The 21,801-nt window shown below is 35.0% G+C and overlaps 1 protein-coding gene across 4 annotated transcripts in view; it reads left to right on the forward strand.

The window, feature by feature from the left end:
• Positions 1–21,801, forward strand: part of RAPH1 (Ras association (RalGDS/AF-6) and pleckstrin homology domains 1) — a 117,206-nt gene that overhangs the window by 58,385 nt on the left and 37,020 nt on the right. For 3 of the 4 annotated variants that reach the window (XM_069075309.1, XM_069075308.1, XM_069075310.1), the window contains exons 5-6: positions 18,366–18,443; positions 20,807–20,966. In XM_069075309.1, coding sequence (XP_068931410.1) covers positions 18,366–18,443; positions 20,807–20,966 — 238 coding nt within the window. Of the gene's footprint in view, positions 1–5,185; positions 5,267–18,365; positions 18,444–20,806; positions 20,967–21,801 lie in introns of all 4 variants that reach the window. The other variant, XM_069075311.1, reaches the window with a different exon arrangement.

Consider the following 21,801-nt stretch of genomic DNA (forward strand, 5'->3'; position numbering starts at 1 on the left):
GTGTGTGTGTGTGTGTGTGTGTGTGTGTGTGTGTGTGTGTGTGTGTGAGAGAGAGAGAGAGAGAATCTGGACACCACAGTAAATTTGAGGATACTATTTGCCATCTAGCAATATAATTTTTTTTCCTATTTGTAATCTCTTAAACTAACAAGTGTCAAGTAGCAGTTTCTCTAAATTGACACTGTGCTGGGTGCAGAGGGGTATAATAGAAGGGCAAAACATGGTTTTATATAGAGTAACCACTGATTTTCCTGACTTAAATCTGTGTCCAGCAAATAATCAATGAATTTGGAAAGGAAAAAACCACAAGAGAAAAACAAAGTGAAAATAGTATGCTTCTATCTGCATTCAGCCTCCATCAGTTCTTTCTCTGGATGTGGATAACATTTTCCTATCTTTTTTGTCTTTTAGAATATTATTTTCCAGCATCTCTCATTTATATTAGAAGCTGTTGGGTCTTATGTGATCTTGACTGTGCCTTGGTAGTTGACCTACTCTGGCTATGACAAAAGCAAAAGATTATTCCTTCTGAGATTTCTTTCAGAAGGATATTGGTGGATTCTTGTCTTCATTTTGCTATCTGTTTTTAATTGATCTGTACAGTTTTATTTACAGTTTCTTGAAATAGGATTTTTTTAAAGCTTTTTTATCACTTTTTTCCAGATTCCTTAAATTTTCTTCTATTTTTCAGTTTTTTAATATTTCTTGCTTTCATGGTATTCATTTACAGCAATCATTGACTTATCTTTGGTCTGTTCTAATTTTCAAGGTATCACTTAAGTAAGGTAAGCATTTTTGTTCTAAGCCATTTATTCTTTCATTCTCAACCTTCAAAATTTTTATTTCATTTATCTCTTGTTTCATTTCTTCTAGATATTCATATAAGCCTTATGGAAAAGTATTTCTGTATCTATTATAATGCTTTATAGTGGTCTGAATCTTCTTGTGTTTACCCATTCTTTCAGCCTTAGTTCATGAATTAGGGATAGGCTCCAGCTCCATATGTACTGATGGTAGGCCCTGCTCAACTTTGATCTCAGTTACTTGGCTTCCTGAACTGTCCTTGTCCTGGGCCTCGTCTGTCTCATTTTGAGAGACATTCTGCCGCTGTTGGCGTCATTGCTCACAGATACTCTTAGTGGCTGCCAGGTCTGACCATCCAACCCAACCAATTTTTCTCCAGGGTACCCTCAGATCTGGCTGTTTGCAATACAGAAATGTCTCTAGTCCCTCTGAAATATGGTTATATTTTTTGCCTATTCTTACACTGACTTTTCTGGCATTTTTTTTCTGTTAACTGTGGGATTCTAGGTGACTTCTTGTGCAGTGGAAAAGTCACTTAATGTAGTTTTTTGGGGGCTTCTTGATCATTATTTGATCTAGTGTGATTATTAGATCGTTAGGTTTTGGGGCAGCTAGGTGGCACAGTGAATAGACACAGGCGCTAGTGTAAGGAGGACCTGAGTTCAAATGTGACCTGTGACACTTACCACAAAAAAAAATCAACTGTGTGACCTTGGGCAAGTCACTTAACCCCAATTGCCCTACCTTCCCCCCCCTTCAAAAAAAATTTATTAGGTTTTTGTTGGAGCAAGTTCTGTGGGGGAGCTAAGCTTTCTGATTTTATTCAGGTATACAAACAGGCATCTTGGCAAAGGAAGTCATACCTTAATTAGTACCAATTTAATTTTTTTTTTTAAGTTAAAAGATAATAGCACAATATATACCTCATTTTTAATACTTTAGAAACCTTTAGGGGTTCCTAAACTTAACTTTTTTAGTGTACCATTACCCCTTTGACAATCTGGCAAAGTCTGTAGTCTCCTCAGTTATGTTTTTAAAAGCATAAAAGGGCATATGTAGAATTACAAAGGAAAGCAATTATAGTGAAATGCAGTTATCAAAATTTATTTTTTAAAAAGTAAGTTCTTGGACTCCAGGTTAAGAATCCCCTGTAGATTAACCTAAAGTATTGCACATTAGTAGTGATTGCATCTGGAATATCATAAGGAAGCTATTTGTAGTTAGCCCAGGAAGTGGGTGAATTAAGCACTTTTCTCCCGTTTTAAAAATCTTTCTTCTTCACCCCACCCCAAAAGAAGAAGAATTGTTTCAATGTAACTTTCTGAGTATATGCTATTTTAACTTGAAGAGTTGGGGAAGGATAATTGGAGACAGCTAGGTGGCTAGGTGGAAAGAGTGATGGGCCTAAGCTCAAATCTGGCCTCAGACACTGAGAGCTGCATAATATGGGCAAGTCATTTAATCTGTGGTTGCTTTAATTCACTGGAGAAGAAAATGAGAAACCTCTCCAGTATCTTGGCCAAGAAAATGTCACTGACAGTATGGTGTGCAGGGTCATGAAATGTCAGACAACAAATTGGGTTACATGATAATTAGTGCTTAATATCCTTCAGAAGATTTTTTTTTAGTATTTTTGTTTGGAAATGACCTATGAGTAATCATGCAATTATTGTGTTAAGCTCTTTACTTTATTTCTAAGATATAAAATGAGGACTGGAATTTTAGAACCATAGATCTTTTTTAAGGTCCTCAAATTTCTTCATGTATTTCATTATAGTTAAAACACACACACACACACACACCTCAATCTTCTACAATATTCTCTTCCCTGTGTATTAGTCTGCCAAGGGAAATTTGCAACGTTTTTGTGTGCACCTTCATTTTGAGGGTCTTCATTGCCTGTAGAGGATTTGAATTTTAAAGGGCTTAACAAAGGAAGCCTTAGGGCAAAAATTGTACCAGAAAATATGGAAGGGACAAGCAGGTCTTCAGTCGTAAGAGTCAACTAAAGTAGTGACCAACCAAATCCAAGTTAGAGATATCAGACAGCATAGGGGATCTGGTAAGCTTTCATTTTGATAACCACAGGGACATATTTGGGATTTTGACATATGTCACATGTACCCCAAATTATACAGGATAGATGAAAATAAACAGAAACAATAAATGGAACTAGAACTCTCTTATCAGCCTAATTATGCATTTGATTTTCAAATTCCAGCTTAATCTCTCTCCAGAGCTCCAGGTTCATATTATTAGTAGCCTCTTGAAAGAGTATAATGTGCAGGGCACTATGTTAGGTGGGAAGGACATAGATTTTTAATTCTTATTTTTAGAAAAGTCATAAATCTCTGCCCTTAATTTAATGATCCAATGGGAGATGCTACAACATAACAGGAAGTTATTCAATAAGTGATACCTACAAACTTCCTGAGATCAAGTACCCTACCATGGAATAATGATCTCTCACTAAGCCTTTTGTCAGGAAGACTTATGCTTTCAACAAGGAAAAGGGCACTGTGTTTGGGTTTGTTTGTTTGTTTTTTAAATATGACTAACTCACTGCTTATTTTGGTTTTTAATTTTAAATTTTAAATGTTACATTGCAAGTTTTGGGTGGTGGCTGTGGTTGTTTTTACATTACTGCTACTTCCCACTAACTTAGAATCCTACCTTATAATGAAGCCATAGCTAAGCAAAAACAAATGTCTAACAAGTTGGACAAGCTGTGCCTCATTCTACACATTCTACACCTAGAGGTGGAAGGTGTATTCTATCAGTACTCTGTACTCAAGGTTGGTCATGGTGCTGATCCTAATTATCATGTCCTTCCTGTTATTTTCTATGATTTTTCTCTTGGCTCTGCTTATTTTCTTCTTCATTATTTCAAATAAATCTTCCTGAGTTTTCGGTTCATCCTTTTCTCCTTCTGATTTACACTACTTTTTTTTAAAAAATGTATTGCATGAAGCATTAAAGTTTTATTTGACACCGTTTGGGAAACACTAACTCAAGCTATATAGTCTGTTCACTTTATATATTACTGTTCTTTTAAAAATCATATACTGATGAGATTTCTTGTGAGAGGCAGCATGGCATGGTGGATAAAACTGATCTCTCAATAAAAAAGGACATACCTGTGATACAGCCTGGCTCTGTCATACTAGAGAAAACACTTCACCCCTCAGGAACCCATTGGAACTCTCTGGAAACAAGGTCTAGTTTTGGGGAATTGTTGGAGGTTAATTAGGTAGGGTAGGATTGGGTTATAGAGAGTCTTGGATTGATGTGCTGACCTACATTGGTAAAGAGTAAAAGAGTATTTCTTCATCAGGAGTTTCCTACACTAGGGAAACTTCAGGTCCGCCCCTGAAGGAAACAGATGCCTCAGATCTAAAACTGATAACCAAAGATTTATAAAAATGTTAACACTAATGTTTATATACACTCTTCCCACTCTTTCTATACTTCTCATTGTAATTGTGAGGTTATACCTAGTACCATTGAGTAATGATAGCCTAAACTGTATAATCCTATTCATTTCACAAGTGTGTGAGCAGCTCAGATACAACCTCTCTGTACTCATCAGAGTGTACAATGCTATAGAGTAGCACCATGATATTCCAATAATAATTGTTTTGCTTACTGCTGAAATAATGATGTCTAAATTATGACATATAAGTAATTAGGGAGACAAGATACACATATGAAATAACAATAAAATATATCTGGTGGTTACAAAAGTAAGACCGAAGGATGTCTCTGAAAGTAGGTGAGATTTGTTCAGAGAGGGACAACTTGCTAAATGAACAGCATGAAGTTAAGGTGAAATTGAGCATGGCATTTTTTGGGTTCACAGAGACCAATCTGTGGAAACAAGGTCCAATTTGGGGGAATTGTTGGAGGTTAATTAGGTAGGGTGGGATTGGATTATTAGAGAATCTTGGATTTCAGACTTAGGATTTTGGGTTTTTATCTTACGGGTATTGAATCAGTCAAGGCTTTTGAACAACTGAGTAGCATGAAGAAATTGGTATTTTAGAAAGATGAGTATCAGTGTACAAGATGGATTGAATGGCAGAGAGACTAGAAGTAATGAGATCAGTTGATAACCTTTGTCTATTCACAAAGTGATGAAGTCCTGAGATCGTTTGGTGATAGTATTGAAAATGAAGGGGAAGAGATATATAATCATTTGATTTTAACTCAGGTTTTTGTTTCTTTTTACATGATAAGAATAAGGATTATTACATCCATACAGGACATTTATTTTCATTTCCTGTGCCTCTTAGTATTCATTTTCCTTTCCTACATGATAATAAAAACATGTCTTTTTCCACCTCTCCATATCTATCATTTTCTCCCTCCTGCATTTTCACAGCATTTTAGTTCTGTGGGATGTCCCAGCAAGCAGGCCAAGTGTCATATTGACTTCATGGAAGAAGAGACTGAGCTAACTCCTGTAAGTTATTGTGTGACCATGTCTATGAGCTCCTATCTATATATCAATGAAGAGTGATCCCACTAAATCATACTGATGTTGAGATATATTTTCTGGTAATACAAGTTTTTTAATCTTTTTATACATGTCAAAATAAGTGAGCTGCAATTACTCTGGTACAATATCTTTTGATTTTTTAAAAATACAGATATCATGGTATATCTTTAAGTAGAGAAGTGCTATTACTAAGCTACTTATCACTTTTATGAAAACATGGTACCTTCTGGATTTTTAAAAATTACTATTTCAAAGACAAGAAGAAATAGGAAAACAATCAGGTGTATATATTTATCTAATCAGTTATTTTAAGGTTATACTACAATTCAGCTGGATGATTTGAATGAAATTACTGCTGAAAATACTGGTGCTTTGCTGAAAAATAGAATCAGCTTTGCTCTTCTCCTCAAATGTATTTCCTTATTTTTTACTCTGTCATTATCTTGTGATGCCTTAATGTGTCCTTGGTGAGTAATGTTAAGTGTAGCATTCGAATTAGTTTGTACAAATAAATAGTTCCAAAAATTTAAAAAAAAACATTTTTGGTAAATGTTTTGACTAATGTCCTCTAGGATTTTATTGAAAGAAAGCATTTATACAGAAGGTATTTTATTCAGCTCATTTGATGCTTCCTGTCAAGGTTACTTTTTGAAGTTCAGTCAGTAGCTATCATTTATTAAGTGCTTGGTGTATGCCAAGCACTGTCCTAAGCTTCTAGGGATTCCCCACCCCAAAAAAGTAAAAATAACCTCTAATCTCAAGCAGCTTATTCTGATGTAAGGCAACATGCAAATAAATCTGTATATACATGATACATACAGAACAGATGAAAAATAGTATTAGAAGAAGATATTAGCAGCATAGAAGGGACCAGGAAAGACCTTTTGCAGAAGTTGGGATTTGAGTTGAGTCTTAAGGAGTCCAGGGAAATTAAGAGTTAGATGTAAGGAGAGAGAGCATCCTAGGAATGGGGAATAGCCGGTGCAAAGGCACAGATGCCAGAGAAGGAAGGGGTTTTTCCAGGGAGCAAGTATGCCTGTGTGACTAGACCACTGAGTGAAGAAGAGTCAAAAGAGAAGGATAGAAAGGTGAGAGACGGCCAGATTATGAAGAGCTTTAAATGCCAGAGAACTTTATATTTGATCTTGGAGGCAATAGGGAGCTACTAGAGCTCTCTTTGCAACTAAATAGAGAAGGGACTGGAATGAAGAAAGAATGAAGAAAAGACAGGGAGGCCAATTAGGCATCTTTCATAATAGTCCAGGCAAGAGATGATGAAGCCCTGAGCTTATCTCTGTATGATTAGAGAGAAATAAATGTATAAAAGAAATGATGTGAAGGTAAAAATGACAAGATCTGCCAATATATTGGATATACGGAGTGAATGAGAGTTGAGGAGTCAATTATGATACTGATATTACAGACTTGGGTAGGAATAGTAGTACCCTCTACAATGCTAGGAAACTTTGAAAGGGAGATAGTTTGGGGAAAATATAATGAGTTCTGTTTTGTGCATGTTGAATCTAAGATAATAATGGAACATTCAATTGGAGATGACTGAGAAAGAGTTTTGAGGTGAAAGGAAATTTATTATGAAGCCAGAATTCCAGAGGGCATAGTGAAAGGAGGTAAGCAGAATAGAGTGGGGAAATAGTTGAAATGGACAGGCATGAGGGAGTGAAGGATGTCAAGAGTGGAGAATGGGGTTTGTACATCTACAACTGAAGGTTCAGGACCACTGGTACAGGGCAACAAGTATAAGGGAATGGGAATATGTTGACTATTGAATGGTGAATCTAGGCAGAATGTCAGTGGTTGGAGAGAAGGTCCTTAAGAGAGACAGAGTAAGAAGGTCATTAAGAGAGATAGGCTATTGAATGCTGAACCTCATCCTTCCTGGCAGACAGAGATGTTGTATCCTGTGAGTCCCAGAGAGGAGCATTTCATTTTATTGTTGAGAAAACTGAGGCCCCAGATATGTGTAGTGCCTTGACCAAGGTATAAGATTCGAACCCAGGCCCTTTGACTCCAAATCCAGCACACTTTCAACAGGCTGTTATTAAGTTCCTTCTATGTACCAGGCACTTTGCTTAGGTGGTAGAAATGGAAAAAAAGCAAAACAGACCTTGCCCTCAAGACAGCTCTCATTCTAGTTAGTGGAGGAGAAAGTATACCCACATATAAGTATATGCAAAATAGATAAAAATTATTTTGTTTCAGAGGTCACTAACTGTGGGTGGAGGATGGGGTAAAAAAGCCTTCTTATAGAAAGCAGTGCTTGAGATGAGTCTTGAAAGCAATTATGGAGTCTCAGACATAGAGATGATGAGAAGGAATACATTCCAGGCATGATGGGCAGCCTTTGCAGAACTTAGATGGGATTTGGAATGCCTTGTCTGAGGAACAGGCCATCTGAAGACCAAACCAACTAGATTGTATGTGGAACAGGGCTAATTTTTAATGATGGAAGGGTAGGTTGGGGCGAGGTTATAAAGGCTAAGTGCCAGACCAAGGAGTTTATCTTTCTTCCTAGAAGCATTGAGGAGCCACTGGAATTTACTAATTAGAGGAATGATATGGTCAGCCCTGTGCTTAAGGATGATCACTTTGGCAGCTATGTGGAGGATGGGTTGAAGTGGTACAGTAGAAACAGAAAGATGAATTAAGAAGCCATTGCAAATAGTCTGGATGAGAGGTATATGTGAGAGAGGGAAGAGAAATTCTAGGATGATACGGGTGGTGAGCCTGGGTTACTGAGATGATGTTGAGTTAGTTGTTTGGTACTCTCTATTACTGCATCAATTGTGATTTCTTCTCTTAAATTACTTACCTCTTTTAGTATTTAGTATATAACTTTATGATCAGTATTACTAAGCCTCTCAAGCATAACTTATGTATTATTGCCCCCTGGTGGTCAAGTGTATTTGTTATTTTACTGATGAGAAAGAAGTCTTGGAATTTGAAGGTTAATTGAGCAAATCATTTGAGAACTTTTTAAGAAAAAATAGGGTTTATGCAAATGATGCTTGGATTTGTTTGTACTTTAACACCATTGATCTTAACAAACTTACTTTATGGGACCTTTTTGTTTGAGAGGTATCCAGTTAGTAAATAGAATAGCTGGACTTGGAATCAAGAAGACTTGAGTTCAGTACTTACTTGTCTTCTGAATTCAGTAGGCCTGTGACCTTCTTCACCCTGTATAATTGCATAATACAATCCTTAACAAAAAAGTTTTGCAAAAATCAAGTACTAGCAGGTTCTACCAAGCTAGAGGGGTTTTAAATATAGGTCTTGTGACATTTGAGGAGCAGATTGGCTAAGTATGGAGGGGCTATTACCAGAAGATTGTTTGCAAGGTGATGAATTATTTTGGTCACAGCAAAGACCAGAACAGCCCTAAGTCCACTGCAGTATCATTCTGCTTTTGTACCAATGGTGGTATAATTGTGGGAAAGGGAACAGAGGATGTTAAGAATCACATCTTTTTTCAAATGTTTATATAAAATAATTTTACTCTTCAGCTTTTTTCCCCTCTCTTTTTTAATCTTTACTATAAGTATGGTTTGCTGTTTGGGGCAGAAAAAGGAGTATATACAATTCATTCATACATATATAGATACATATATACATATACGCATTTTAATTTTTACTGTGAATTTAGCAAGCATCAACAAATATGAACATTTCAATATACAAAGAACAGAAGAAGATTATATGTGAAACAAAACTTCTGTTACATAGATTTTTTTTTTTAAGTTTACATTAAATCAGACACGGTAATAGTAACAAAACTGCTCAACTTGTCTGGGTCTCCTCCTGAAGTCCCACTCTGTTTCTTCCTTTCTGTATGTGTGTATGTATTTTTTTAATGTTTCATTGACATATTTTTTCCTTTTTCTTTCATCACTATCATAACCCACCATCTTCCCCACAATCATTACCAAAAAAAAAAAAAGGAAGCCTTCCCTTGACATAAATAGTCAAACAAAACAAAACATTTTGACCATACCTGAGAATGTATGTTTCATTCTACACCTCTACTCCACTGCCTCTCTGCCAAGATATGAGAAGCATTCTTCATAATCAGTCTCCTAGACTTCTGACAAGGGGGTATTATATGATTCCAGAGTTTTTAAAGTAGTTTTCCTTTACAGTGTATAAATTGTTCTGATTTTTGCTCACTTTGCTCTATTAGTTCATATAGGTCTTCTGAGATTTCTTTGACTCTATCGTATTCATAATTTCTTATAGTAATAGCACATTATAGTGTAATAAATAAATTGCAATACAGCTGATAACCTTATTTGTTTAGCCATTCCCCATTGATAGGCACCCACTTTGTTCTTTGCTACAGCAAAAAAGAATTGTTATGGGTATTTTCCTACATATAGATCTTTTCCCTCTGATCTTTTTGTTCATATATTTGTGTATGCATGTGGCAAGGGGTGTTACCACTTTGTTCAAAGAGTATATACATATATTTTAGTGATTTTTTTTTTTAGTACATTTCCAAATTTCTTACCAGAACAGTTGGAACAATTCACAGCTCCACTAATATTGTACCATTGTGCCTATCCTCCCCTATCTCCTCCAGAAGTTGCCATTTTCTTCTTTATCTTTGCCAATCTGATATGTGTGAGGTAGAAACTTAACAGTCATTGTAATTTGTGTTTTTTCTTATTCTATGTGATTTGGAGCATTTTTGACGTAATTGTCAATGGCCTGCATTTCTTCTTTAGAAAACAGCTTGTTCATATCTTGATCTTACTTATAACATTTCCTCTATATCTTGTATATTGGATTTTTCTTAGAAAAATTTGCTGCAAAGATTTTTTTTTACTCCAGTTAACTTTTCTTTCTAACTATTGATATTGCTTGTGCAAAAGCTTTTTGATTTAGTGTAATACAAATGACATTTTATCTTCTGTGCTCTCTCTCTGTCCCTTTGGTAATGAAATCTGAGGGAGGTATGTATTCAGAAACAAAGGTAAAACAAAAAAGAAAAAAACAGCAAAAATTATAAACATTTTTTTAAAATGATCCTGTTAGGGGCAGCCAGGTGGCTCAGCGAGTAAGAGCACCGGCTCCAGTGTCGGGATGACCTGGATCAAATCCGGGCTCAGATACTCAGCACCACACCCAGAAATAACTGGCCCTGTAACCTTGAGCAAGTTACTTAACCCTGATTGCTTTTTAAAAAAAAAATGGTCCTGTTCATCCTCTGTGTGGTCCATATGCATTGACCAGTGGGAAAATGTATAAGAACTGTACAGGATGAAAAGGCATGGAAGATAGAAGGTCAGTGATTTCTGGTAGGGTTCTTGGGTAGAGATGATTGAGCCATCTAAATAAGTTGAGGAATTCTACAAAAACCAATGTAGGTGTGAAAGGCTCATAGATCTAGTGCTAGAAAGGATCTCGAATGTCTTCTAGTTCAAATCCTTTTTTTCATAGATTTATCTTGCCATGGGACACACAGGCAGTAGGTATCAGAGCCAGGATTTGAACTTGGGTCTTCTGGCTCCAAAACAAGCTGTCTTTCTACTCCTCCATCTTGTAAGCATTTTTTTTTATAGTTTGAGGTTTGTTATGCTAGTATACTATATACACATACATGCAGAGAGAGAGAAAGTCCATGACCAGGTACATTATAATAAAGTAGTAAGAGAATAAAAATATAAACTCATTACAGTCTTAGTGGGGAAGGTGACCTTAAATTATAGGATATTTTAAACAGTTCTGTTAACTATTCATTAGAAAGAATGCTGATTTGTAAGTCAAGGACTTGGATTCCCTTTTAACCATGGGACTTAGGGGTAATCATAAATATTTCTGAAAGATTCTTAAAATTATATATTTGTACTATGAAGATATAGTACTTAAAGATATTACCGGAGGGTAATTAGCTATTTTCCCTATGGTCTTTAGGTAATCTACATTTTCTTCAGGTGAGGAGTGGCCTGCTTTGTGAATGTAGTCTCAGTCAGTTTAGAAGTATAGGGGACTTAAAGAAGGACATTTTTAGCTTTGTCTGTTTTTATTTACTCATTTTTTAAGCACACAAAGCCTACACTGACTCCTTTTGCCTTTTTTTCTCTCTTTCTGCACAAGCACTCCTATCTGGACAGGGAAACCTCCCTCCTTCTGAGAAACATTGCAGGAAAACCTTCTCATTTGCTGACCAAGGTGATGCTTCTTCTTTCTGCCTGCATGTGACTGTTGCTTTGAGGGAGACTACAGTTCCCATGATTTGGATGTGCTCCTGGATTGTTGCTGTCTTGTTGTAGTGCCTTTGTCTTTAGTAGACTGACTTTTCTTCCAGTTGAAGGCAATTACTTGATATTAATGACTCTTGGTTAGAAAGAAGATTCTTTAAGAAATTATCTAAAATACTCTAATAACTTTTCACTTAGCTTTCTAATATTTGTAGTGGCTGGCATTCATTCCATATGTATTGTAACATGAAAAAATTTATTTAAAAGCTTTTTTTGGTATTTTAGCACCTTTTCCAATATAATAGTTTTATTCCTTTGAACTCTAATACATATTGTATTCTATACAGTAGTAAATTTTCATTTATCTGTTGGTGGGATCATCCCTACAACTTTTTTTTCTGTGGCAAATCTTGCTTTCGAATTCTTCTTTCTATCATTTCCAATACTACTTCTGCTTTTTACTTAAAATCTTGATTTACTTTAGGCAAACATGAGCTAGAAGGAAAGTCTATAATATTTTATTACTTTATTCTACATCCTCAAGAATATATAAACCTGCAGCTCCTTTGACCTAAGCTGAATTTCCTTTAGACTGATGTTTTGCCTCTTTCTGAGAGAAAATTTCTGTTTTTCATCACTGAATTAAAAACTGGACAACCTTACAGTGTAACTTCAGTTTTTGGTTTAAAATATGATAAATTCCCTGGATTATACTCTATAAGTATACAATTATTTAGAAACCAAATAATTTTTTAAAATTATGTGCTATTTTGGATTTAGACACAATTGGCCCTTATTATTTGGAATTAACTGTATGTGACACTATATTTAGCTACATTAAGCCACTTAGAATATACTTGAGTGGCATTTCTTGGATATAAATCTGAAGCTCTTGTATTAATATTGATTAATGTAAGGATTAAAAACATTTCTGTAAATTGTAAAATGTACTTATCAGACCTCTACCAGGAACTCCTACATAGCTATAGAACATGGTGTAGTAATGATGATGATAATATAATATATATGATATATACATATTATTATATATTATTGTTAATATGTTTATATAATATAATAAAAATGATGTTTGTAAAGATGATGTTGAAGCAGTGCAGGATCCTAGTATACCTTTTAAATAATCAGAAATCAAGTTATGGTCAATATAATTTTAGGATTTCAGGGGAAAGTGTTTTGTATTATAATTTTTAATGGGGTAGATTAGATCTATGATATGTACGACAGTTTCTCAACCCAGATACCTCTGATTATACTGCTCTCACTTATTGTTAAGAATTATTCAAATCCCAGTCCTTTCTGATTTTTCAAAATAAGCTTATTTTTATATTAAGAATAAATTGTCTGTTTAACCCATTATTCAGTTCAGTTATGTCTGACTCTTCATGACCCCATTTAGGATTTTCTTGGCAAAGATACTGAAGTGGTTTGCCATTTCCTTCTCTAGCTCATTTTAAAGAAGAGGTAACTGAGGCAAACAGACTTAAGTGACTTTGCCCACAGTCACGTAGCTAGTAAGTGTCCAAGGTCAGATTTGAACTCAGTAAGTCTTCCTCACTTCAGGCCAAGCAGTCTATCCACTTCACTACCTAGCTGCCCATAACTCATTATAACCCCTTTTTATTCTGGCTAAAATTTAATAAAACTATTGCTTAAACAATCTAGGAAGGCATGGCTGGTAAGGAAGAGGGTTGATAAGTACCCTGAAGTTTCAGTAGTGAAGTTCAAACAGGCCTAGAGCCAGAACAGTTGAATCATTTTGCTCACCTGGAAACAGAATTGTTTTCCCGTGTCACTGGACCAATTCAAAGCTCCACCAAACATAGTAGTGTTTCTATCATCCCATGGACTTTCAAACTTGAATTATTTCAGTGTTTTTAAGTCACTTTTTCTAGCTTGTTGAGTGTGGATTAAAGTCTTAAAAGTTGTTTTAATTTGAGCTTCTCTTATTATCAGTGAGTTGGTGCATTTTTTTCCCAGTAGTTGATAGCTTCCATTTCTTTTGAAAACTTAACCACAGTATATTCATTTTTCTAATCAATCAACAAGCATTTATTGAATGATTAAGTGCTGGAGATACCAAAAAAAAAAAAAGACACTGAGCTATCATCTCCAAGATTTTTAATGTTGAAATTCCATTCTCCTTCCGCAGTCTATTGTGCTTATACCCCTGCCTTTATCCTCACTTGGGCTTCCTTCATCCATCCCCGTTCTGCTCGTCTTGTACTCGTGGTCTGCTACTTTAATACCACTAGCCACTATACTACAACCTCTTGCTCCTAGACTTTCTGCTTATTTTTTTCATCATTACAAAACCTATATTATTCTGTTCAGTTGTTTCTCAGTCATATCTTACTCTTCATGACCCATTTGGAGTTTTCTTGGTAAAGATACTAGAGTGATTTGCCACATTTCCCACATGAACAATAAATGAAAATATTAGGAAGGTTTAGGAAAAGCAAGCTATTACAAACTATTTTCTAGAGCAGATTACATCTTTATAGTCACACAATTTACCTAAAATTAACTCACAGGTGCAGATAGGATGCTAATGTGTTTTTTGTTGTTTGCTTTTCCCTCTGCCAAAGAATTTGATTCAGTGGTACTGTGTTACCTTTAGTAGTTAAAACAGAGAGTAAATTTACAATAAGATACCTCTGCCCAGATTTAATGATATTGACACCCAGAAAGTACTCCCTATCACTAGTTCCAAGTTGCAAAATAGTTAATTTTGAGGAATAACCTTTGAAATTGCAGTGCTAATCATTTTCCTTATCAGGAATAGCAGTGACCTCCATCTGCATTGTCATGATCCTAATAGAGAGAGAAAAATAATAACATCAGTTAACAATAATAATGTTGTTCAGTTGTTTCAGCCTTGTCCAACTCTTTGTGACCCATTTGGGGTTTACTTGGAAAAGATACTAGAGTGGTTTGCTGTTTCCTTCTACAGTTTATTTTACAGATGAAGAAACCGAAGCAGATAGGTCTAAATGACTTGCCTAGGGTCATACTAGTAAGTGTCTGAGGTCAGATTTGAACTCTAAGAAAATGAGACTTCCTGACACCAGGCCTAGCGTTCTGTGCACTACAGCACCACGTAGTAGCAATAGTAATCATAGCTCACATTTACATAGCACTTTTAAGTTTTGCAAAGTACTTTACATATTATATCATTTTATTCTCACAACTCTGGGAGATAGGTGCTATTATTATCCCCATTTTACATTTGAAAAAATTAAGAAAGAGGTTGTGAATTGTCCGGGTTACACGATTATTAAATGATGGAGGCTGAATTTGAACAAAGGTCTTCCTGATTCCTGGTCTAGCATTCTATATACACTGTACCCAGCAGCTGCTGGATCTGTGGATGTGTTCCTGATTCTGTCACCCTCTGACCCAGGATGCTATTATCATATTGGCAGCTTATCCTTTACCAGTGAGTGACTAAAAAAAAGACAGTAGTCCAAGAAATGGTCATTCTAGGGCTCCCTAGTTTCCTCTGCTTTACGGAAAGTATTCACATTACTACTGCATGACTCAGTCTCATAAACTTTTCTTGTTGTGAATATCCTGTCTTTGAATTCTCCTTAGTGGTCATAAGGGCTGTGACATTTAATTTCAGGTGGTGGGCAGTCAGTGAGGCATATAACTGCTTTGGGAAGTTGATATAAACTAGTTTTCATCAAACCTCGAGGCATACTAATTCACCTCCCTAATTTTGGTTTGATTGGTTCTTGGGTTAACGATCTCTAGAATTAGTGATCTCAGACTTTGTTTCCATTTCCTTTGACTATTGTTGCTTTTTTCTCAGTTTTCAAATTTTTATACAAAAAAGAAAATGCTACAGAGCTTTACAGCATTTTTTATCTACAGCATTGACTTTCTTATAATCAATAGATTTCCACCCAATTTTTGTCCTTAATGCAAGTCAGAGAAAGCTTGGTTTTTTATGGTCTTTGATAGCTACGAAAGAGGTTTTTCAGGAGACGATGGTTTGCTTTTTCCCTTTTATTAAAGAAAAGAAGGTAAGGTTATTTTTGTATGTTTACTGTTATTTATGCTTAGGCTAACCAAAAGTATGAAATAAGAGAGGAACTGAGACAAAGTGCTGAGAGATCTCAGAACCTAGCACGTGCTGTGCTGGTGCTCCTGCTGCTGTTCTTCCCTGGGGTTTGGGGAGACACGTTGTCAATACAAAGATATTGAAAAAATCAAGACAAATTAGGGAAGCCTAGATTTAGAGCTAGAAGGGATCATGTAGTTCAAGCCTCTCATTTTATTTTATTTTATTTTGCTTTTTGGAGGGCAATTGGGGTTAAGTGACTTGCCCGAAGTCACACGGCTAGTTTTTGTGTTGTGTCTGAGGAGGCCGGATTTGAACTCAGGTCCTCCTGACTCCAGGGCCAGTGCTCTATTCATTGCACCACCTAGCCACCCCAAGCCTCTCATTTTACAAATGAGGAAAATAAATCTCAGAAGAGAGGTTGTATTTGGCCTACAGCTATTAGATCATAAGAACGTTTCTTGCCTTTAGAAATTGAACAAGATGACTTCACATAGGAAAGGGGAAAAGATTTTATCATACAAATTTTGTCATTTTTCATAAACAAGGTAAGAAGATACTTAATGCAACACAATACCAAAAGATTGGTTAGTACATACTCACTAAGGATGAGTCCCTCAGAACATTTAAAGTGCTGATAATTTTTTTTTTTTTTACAAAAGTCACAACAATCTATGTTTAGTTACTTGTAAGGCATGGTAAAGTAGAAAAAGGACTGATTTGAGATCAGAGATCACTGGCTTAAATTCCAACTGCTGTCTATTAGGTACTCTGGAGCAAGCCCTTTTTGAAACCCAGAAAGGCTACCTGATTTACCCTAGGGTTTTATCTACCTAATTTCCAAAGTCAATAAACATTCTTATAACTTAATAGTTACAGGCAAAACGTTATCTCTAAAGTAGAAAAGCATTTTTAAACACATTGTTTGAGAAGCACAGAAAAATATTAGCTAACCTAAGGATTTCATATACAATTTTGCCCTACTGTTGAAGTTGAATTTAAAGTATCTTCCATTAAAATATACAATGAAGAGTCAGCTATGTTTTACTGATTTATTTGGATGAATGAGTCAATCTTTTCATTAAATGAGCACACCTTTACAAAATAAATCAATCTTATCTTACACCTCAGCACCTTCAAAATAAAATGCTCTGTTCTTTGTCTGCCTGGGTTTTCAGATAGTATTTCAGGCTGGGACTTTATGCTTTTGTTAATTTACCAGCTTCTTTTCAAAGATCAGATTCCTGGTGAACAAGCCCACTGCTCTCCTTCACTGTCTAATAGAATGGTAAATACAAAGCATGAAAAGGAGGCAACCTAGAGTGCAGAATAATGCAGGTAAAGAAAAGAGGAGCTGCTAAGAAGGAGTTAAGTAGTTTCAGCTACAGCAAAATCTTGTGCAAAGGCATGGGACAGCTCTGTTAAACATGGCAGACTTCCATTGACCTGATGTTTAATGAAGGAAAATGTATGAATTGTTTTTGGAGCCAAGTACTTTAATAGAAACTTTCTTTAACTACTGTTCTGAAGGACTTAGCTATGCTTACTAACTGTAATCTAGGCTGTATTTGGGACAGGGGTCAATTGGGAATTAGAAGGGAGGTAAGAGGGAAGGAGCCAATGGAATTGAAAAGTTTGGGCTTTCTTCCTCTTGAATCCTATATTAAGTAATAAAATTAAAGTTTTTCTTTAGATGCTTCACCTATGTGATACCTTAGAAAATTTTTAAATCATCCTTTACTAGCTAGGTTTTACTTTTTGAAGTTTTTTTTTTTTATTTGGAGATTACTGCTACAGTTTTCACATGGCCTGTTCTTGGACATTACAAGTAAGTATGGATGTTAGTGTATAGAATGTTCTTTTAGGAAAACTAAATTTTTCAGTGATTAAACTATATATTTAAATCCTGGTCATTTTAATCTAATGTTTTGTGTGCTTTTTAGACATACTTATCTAAGAAGTTCCCAAAACACCAAATTGAGTATTTTGGACATTCTTTTACAATTTACTTTTTTTTTTTTAATCTAGCAAAGGATGAATACAGATCAACTGGAATTTACTAACGTGAAGTACAACTGACTATCTTAGAAAGTTAAGAACTTTAAAAGCAGGGGCAGACCTAGGTCCTGTTTTTAATGTAATAGACTATATTTATACTTGTATTCTTTTTAGAATGGAAATATGCCTGTATTGTAGTTTTTATACTCATAAGAAAGACGGGCATTGCTATTTCCTATAAATAGAATTTCTTGGGAATGTTGTTGCAATATAATCGAAAAAAGTTAGCTAAGTTCAGCTGCTCTCCTTTGCAGAGAGTTTAAATTCAGAGGGGTCGCATTAAGGGCAAAGATTTGTCAGCAAATAAAATCAAAACTATGCTTTGGCTTGTAATATCTTGGGTCCATATATTCCCCCATAATTAAACTATATGGTCTTATTTTGATTGAATCGAATTTAGTATAATCTTAGGATATATAAATTTAACTGCCATATTACAAAACTAATTAATTTTTGATGAATGAACCTAGTCTGTTGGCCATGATAGATTTTGTAAAAAGTTATCTTCTATAAATAACCATCCATATTTTCATTTTTTCTTTCAAAATATATATCCTATACATTTAAGCATAGGGAAATTGTATACTTTTAAAAATTCATTCCCAAACTAACGCTAAGCATTTTTTTTTTTTTTTAGTTTAAATTTCAAAATGTCTGCTAATCTTCTGGGCATTTGTTTATCTCAGTTGTCTTATGTTTACAGGAAGAACAGGCTGCCAAAGTAAAGGCAGAAAAGATCAGAGTGGCCCTGGAGAAGATTAAAGAAGCCCAAGTGAAAAAGGTGGCCTGGGGCTTTGGCTTGGCTTGGGGTTTTATTAATCTATAAAATGTCTGCTACAACATAGTGGATTTGGGGGGTGTCTTAATAAAGAAAAGCAAGTTTAAAGTATTTCTGAAATAAATATTTCTTGAGATACCCTAATCTCATAGACTAACAGCCTGGTTCATAATTTCAGCCTTGTGTGCTTCAGTACAATCCTTGTAGATAATCAGATAGTATACCTGTAGGATTGTTTTGTTTTGTTTTGCCTTTTGGAGGGGGGAAAGCTGGGCAATTGGGGTTAAGTGACTTGCCCAAGGTCACATGGATAGTTTTATGTTAAGTGTCTGAGGCTGGATTTGAACTCAGGTCCTCCTGACTGCAGGGCCAGTGCTTTATTCACTGTGTCACCTAGCCGCCCCTACCTGTAGGATTGTTGACAATTCAATTCAGTAAACATATATTAAGCACCTACTATGTGCTAGGCACTGGAACAATGAGCAAATTAAAGTTACTTTTAAGGGACTAACAAATGTTTTTTTCTATATTTAAAATTTTTTAAATTACTTCTACCATTCTTTTAAAATAGAAGACAATAATATCCATTTTATAGGAAACTGTCAGAAGTTGATACTTCATATATTTCACACAGAAAACTAAAAATATGAATACAAATGCAGTAGTCACTAGAGAGCAGGAACCTCATTTATATGACATTATACACACATGTATGCTTTAAGGGGGGGGAAGTTCAGTCCTTATTTAGCTTCTCCGTATTGTTTTAGATGATTTTCCACAATGCCAGTTTTAATATAAACTTTTTCTATTTCACTGCTTATTTCAGACCAGACTTTTTACTTAGGGCTGCTTTTTCCCCCCTTCTCTTAAACTATAAAGAAAATAGAGCCCAATGAAAATTTCAGAAGGAAGCGTTTTTATTGTATGTTTGTGAACTGTATGTCAGAATAGCATAGAAGTAGAAGTGTGTTCAATTGGCCAGGGGACTAGAAGCTGTGACAGGGTCTGTATACCAAACTGAAAGAAGAGAAGGTAATAAATATTCTGTACAACAGCAACATGTAACTATTAACTAAAGCATTAGTTATGCTTAGACTGATGCAGTCACATACCTTTTGAAGTGATGGATGTTAATTTTTTGGGGGAGGGGGGAACTTCTCAGACCGTTTATTACATTAACCAGTTTGGAACTCTTAAAAGGCTTGCTAAATTTAGGTAATTGATTAGGTATATATACCTTGCAGATGGTAATAGCCAACACAAGTTGTTTCATGTGTTACCAGTGCCTCTCATTCTTTTTTTCTGATTGCTCAAGATCACTAAGCAAAGATAACAGAAGCATGTGTTTGTACCAGTTCACTTGATGACATTTAGGCACATATTACTTTTCTTGGATAAACTTTTAATAAATTTTTCTGGTTAATACAATTTTCTAGTTATTGCAACAAATTCAGCAAACTTTATAAAGTGTCTGCAGTATGTACAGTAGTGTGCTTGGTGCTGAAAATAGAGTCCTTAAGGAACTGATATTGTGTTGAGGAGGTAAAACCTGTATGACAAAGATAAGTGTAGACAATGGGGCAGCTCCGGGAAGACTTGTCTGAGGAACTAGCCCCAAGCTGAACTTTGAAGATAAGGATTCCTGGGGGCAGAGTTGGGGATTTGGCATCTGGGACACCTTGTGTAAATGTATAGATAGAAGAGGGGATAAAATGGCTAGGAGATGGCTAGGAGTTCAGTTTGGTTAGAACATGGAATGCATGAAGATCATTTCCTTAATTTTCAACCAAAACGTGTCCTTTTTAAAAAAAGCCTTAGAATAATTCAAGAATACAAGTCCTATAAGAATCTATTTTAAGATATTTACCCTATCTTGTTTTGAACTCTATATCCTTCTTTCTTTGAATAAAAAAGACCTGCCATGAATTTTTTTCATTCCTTTCCCCCTCCAAGAAACAACATTCCTTCAATTTAATTGATTCCAGCCAGATGTTAGAGGGCAGATAAGCCAATAAAGTAAAAGGGATGATAAAGGTTTTCGTTGTTGATGATACATTAAGGGTTTTTTTTTTTCTTTTTAAGAAGCAGCCTGGTATAGTAGAAAGAATGCTGGTCACAAGGCTTCCAACCCTTGTCCCATAGTTTTAATTTTGGCTAAGGCTCTTTGAACCTCATCTACAAAACAGGTATAATAAAACATCTTAGGATTGCTATAAAACTCAAATGAGATTGTCTGTGTATGTATATTTACTTTATATGAATTGGATATAGGTTTTCAACAAGTTTAATTTTTATTTAGATATTGTTACTAGTAAAAAATGACTTTCATGTTTTTTGTTTTTTAACTTTCTTCTTATCTGTTACAGCTTGTGATTAGAGTCCACATGTCTGATGACAGCTCTAAAACAATGATGGTAGACGAGAGGCAGACAGTGAGACAAGTATTGGATAACCTCACGGACAAGTCACACTGTGGCTATAGCTTAGACTGGTCACTAGTAGAGACCATCTCCGAATTACAAATGGGTTAGTAACTTTGTCATACCAGCCTTATATATCTTTGTAAGCTCAGTTATCTTACTCCCTATAAAAGCATACTTTAAAAATCCTACTTAGTGTTATAAATTTACTTGCAGTTTTTTCATAATTTGGATTTCCCCCTATGTTTATGGCATCTGATTTGTGTGATTGTTGCTTAGATTATAGCATAATACAAGATTATAATCCATACCATCTCACTCGTGTCTTTGCTTTTATTGTGGACAGAACAAAACACAAAAAATACTATATTTTCTTAGAATTTTGTACAATTGACCAACTATTTTATCCTACTATGGTTATGCTTATATTGCTTACATATGATTTTTCAGAGATAAATGGAAAACCTCTTAAAGGTTTTAGACAGTTTTATTGACTAAATTTCCTCTTCGTATAGGAGCCTTTTATTGTCAGTCATCACTAAGAGTATAAAAAGGGCCTTATTTCAAAAGTGTTTTTGTATTAATTGTAATTTTAGATTTCTAAAGCTATATCTTGAAGCCATTATGGTGTATATTTAATTTCACATCATTTTTTTGTTTTTCTTTTTTTCTTTCACATAATTTTTTGTTATCTTAGCTGACTTATTTCTGTTGTTGTATCTAACTGTTGTGTTCTTAAATTTTTCACCCCTCTCTAAAATTATTAAAGTTAATTTTCCTCAAACAAATAATCTAAGTTCAGGAATTCATCAACAAATTTGAAATTTATCTTGGTAATATTGACTCACAAATGATTCTTTATTTGAACCTTACATATTTGAGTTAATAAAGTTCATCTTAACTTAAGTGATCATCTTACAGATATTTCCTATTGCACTAAA

Source organism: Petaurus breviceps, unplaced genomic scaffold, assembly GCF_028583685.1.
Source record: "Petaurus breviceps papuanus isolate PSGF00001 unplaced genomic scaffold, PetGlider_PUasm1.0 90903, whole genome shotgun sequence".
NCBI classification, from domain to species: Eukaryota; Metazoa; Chordata; class Mammalia; order Diprotodontia; family Petauridae; genus Petaurus; species Petaurus breviceps.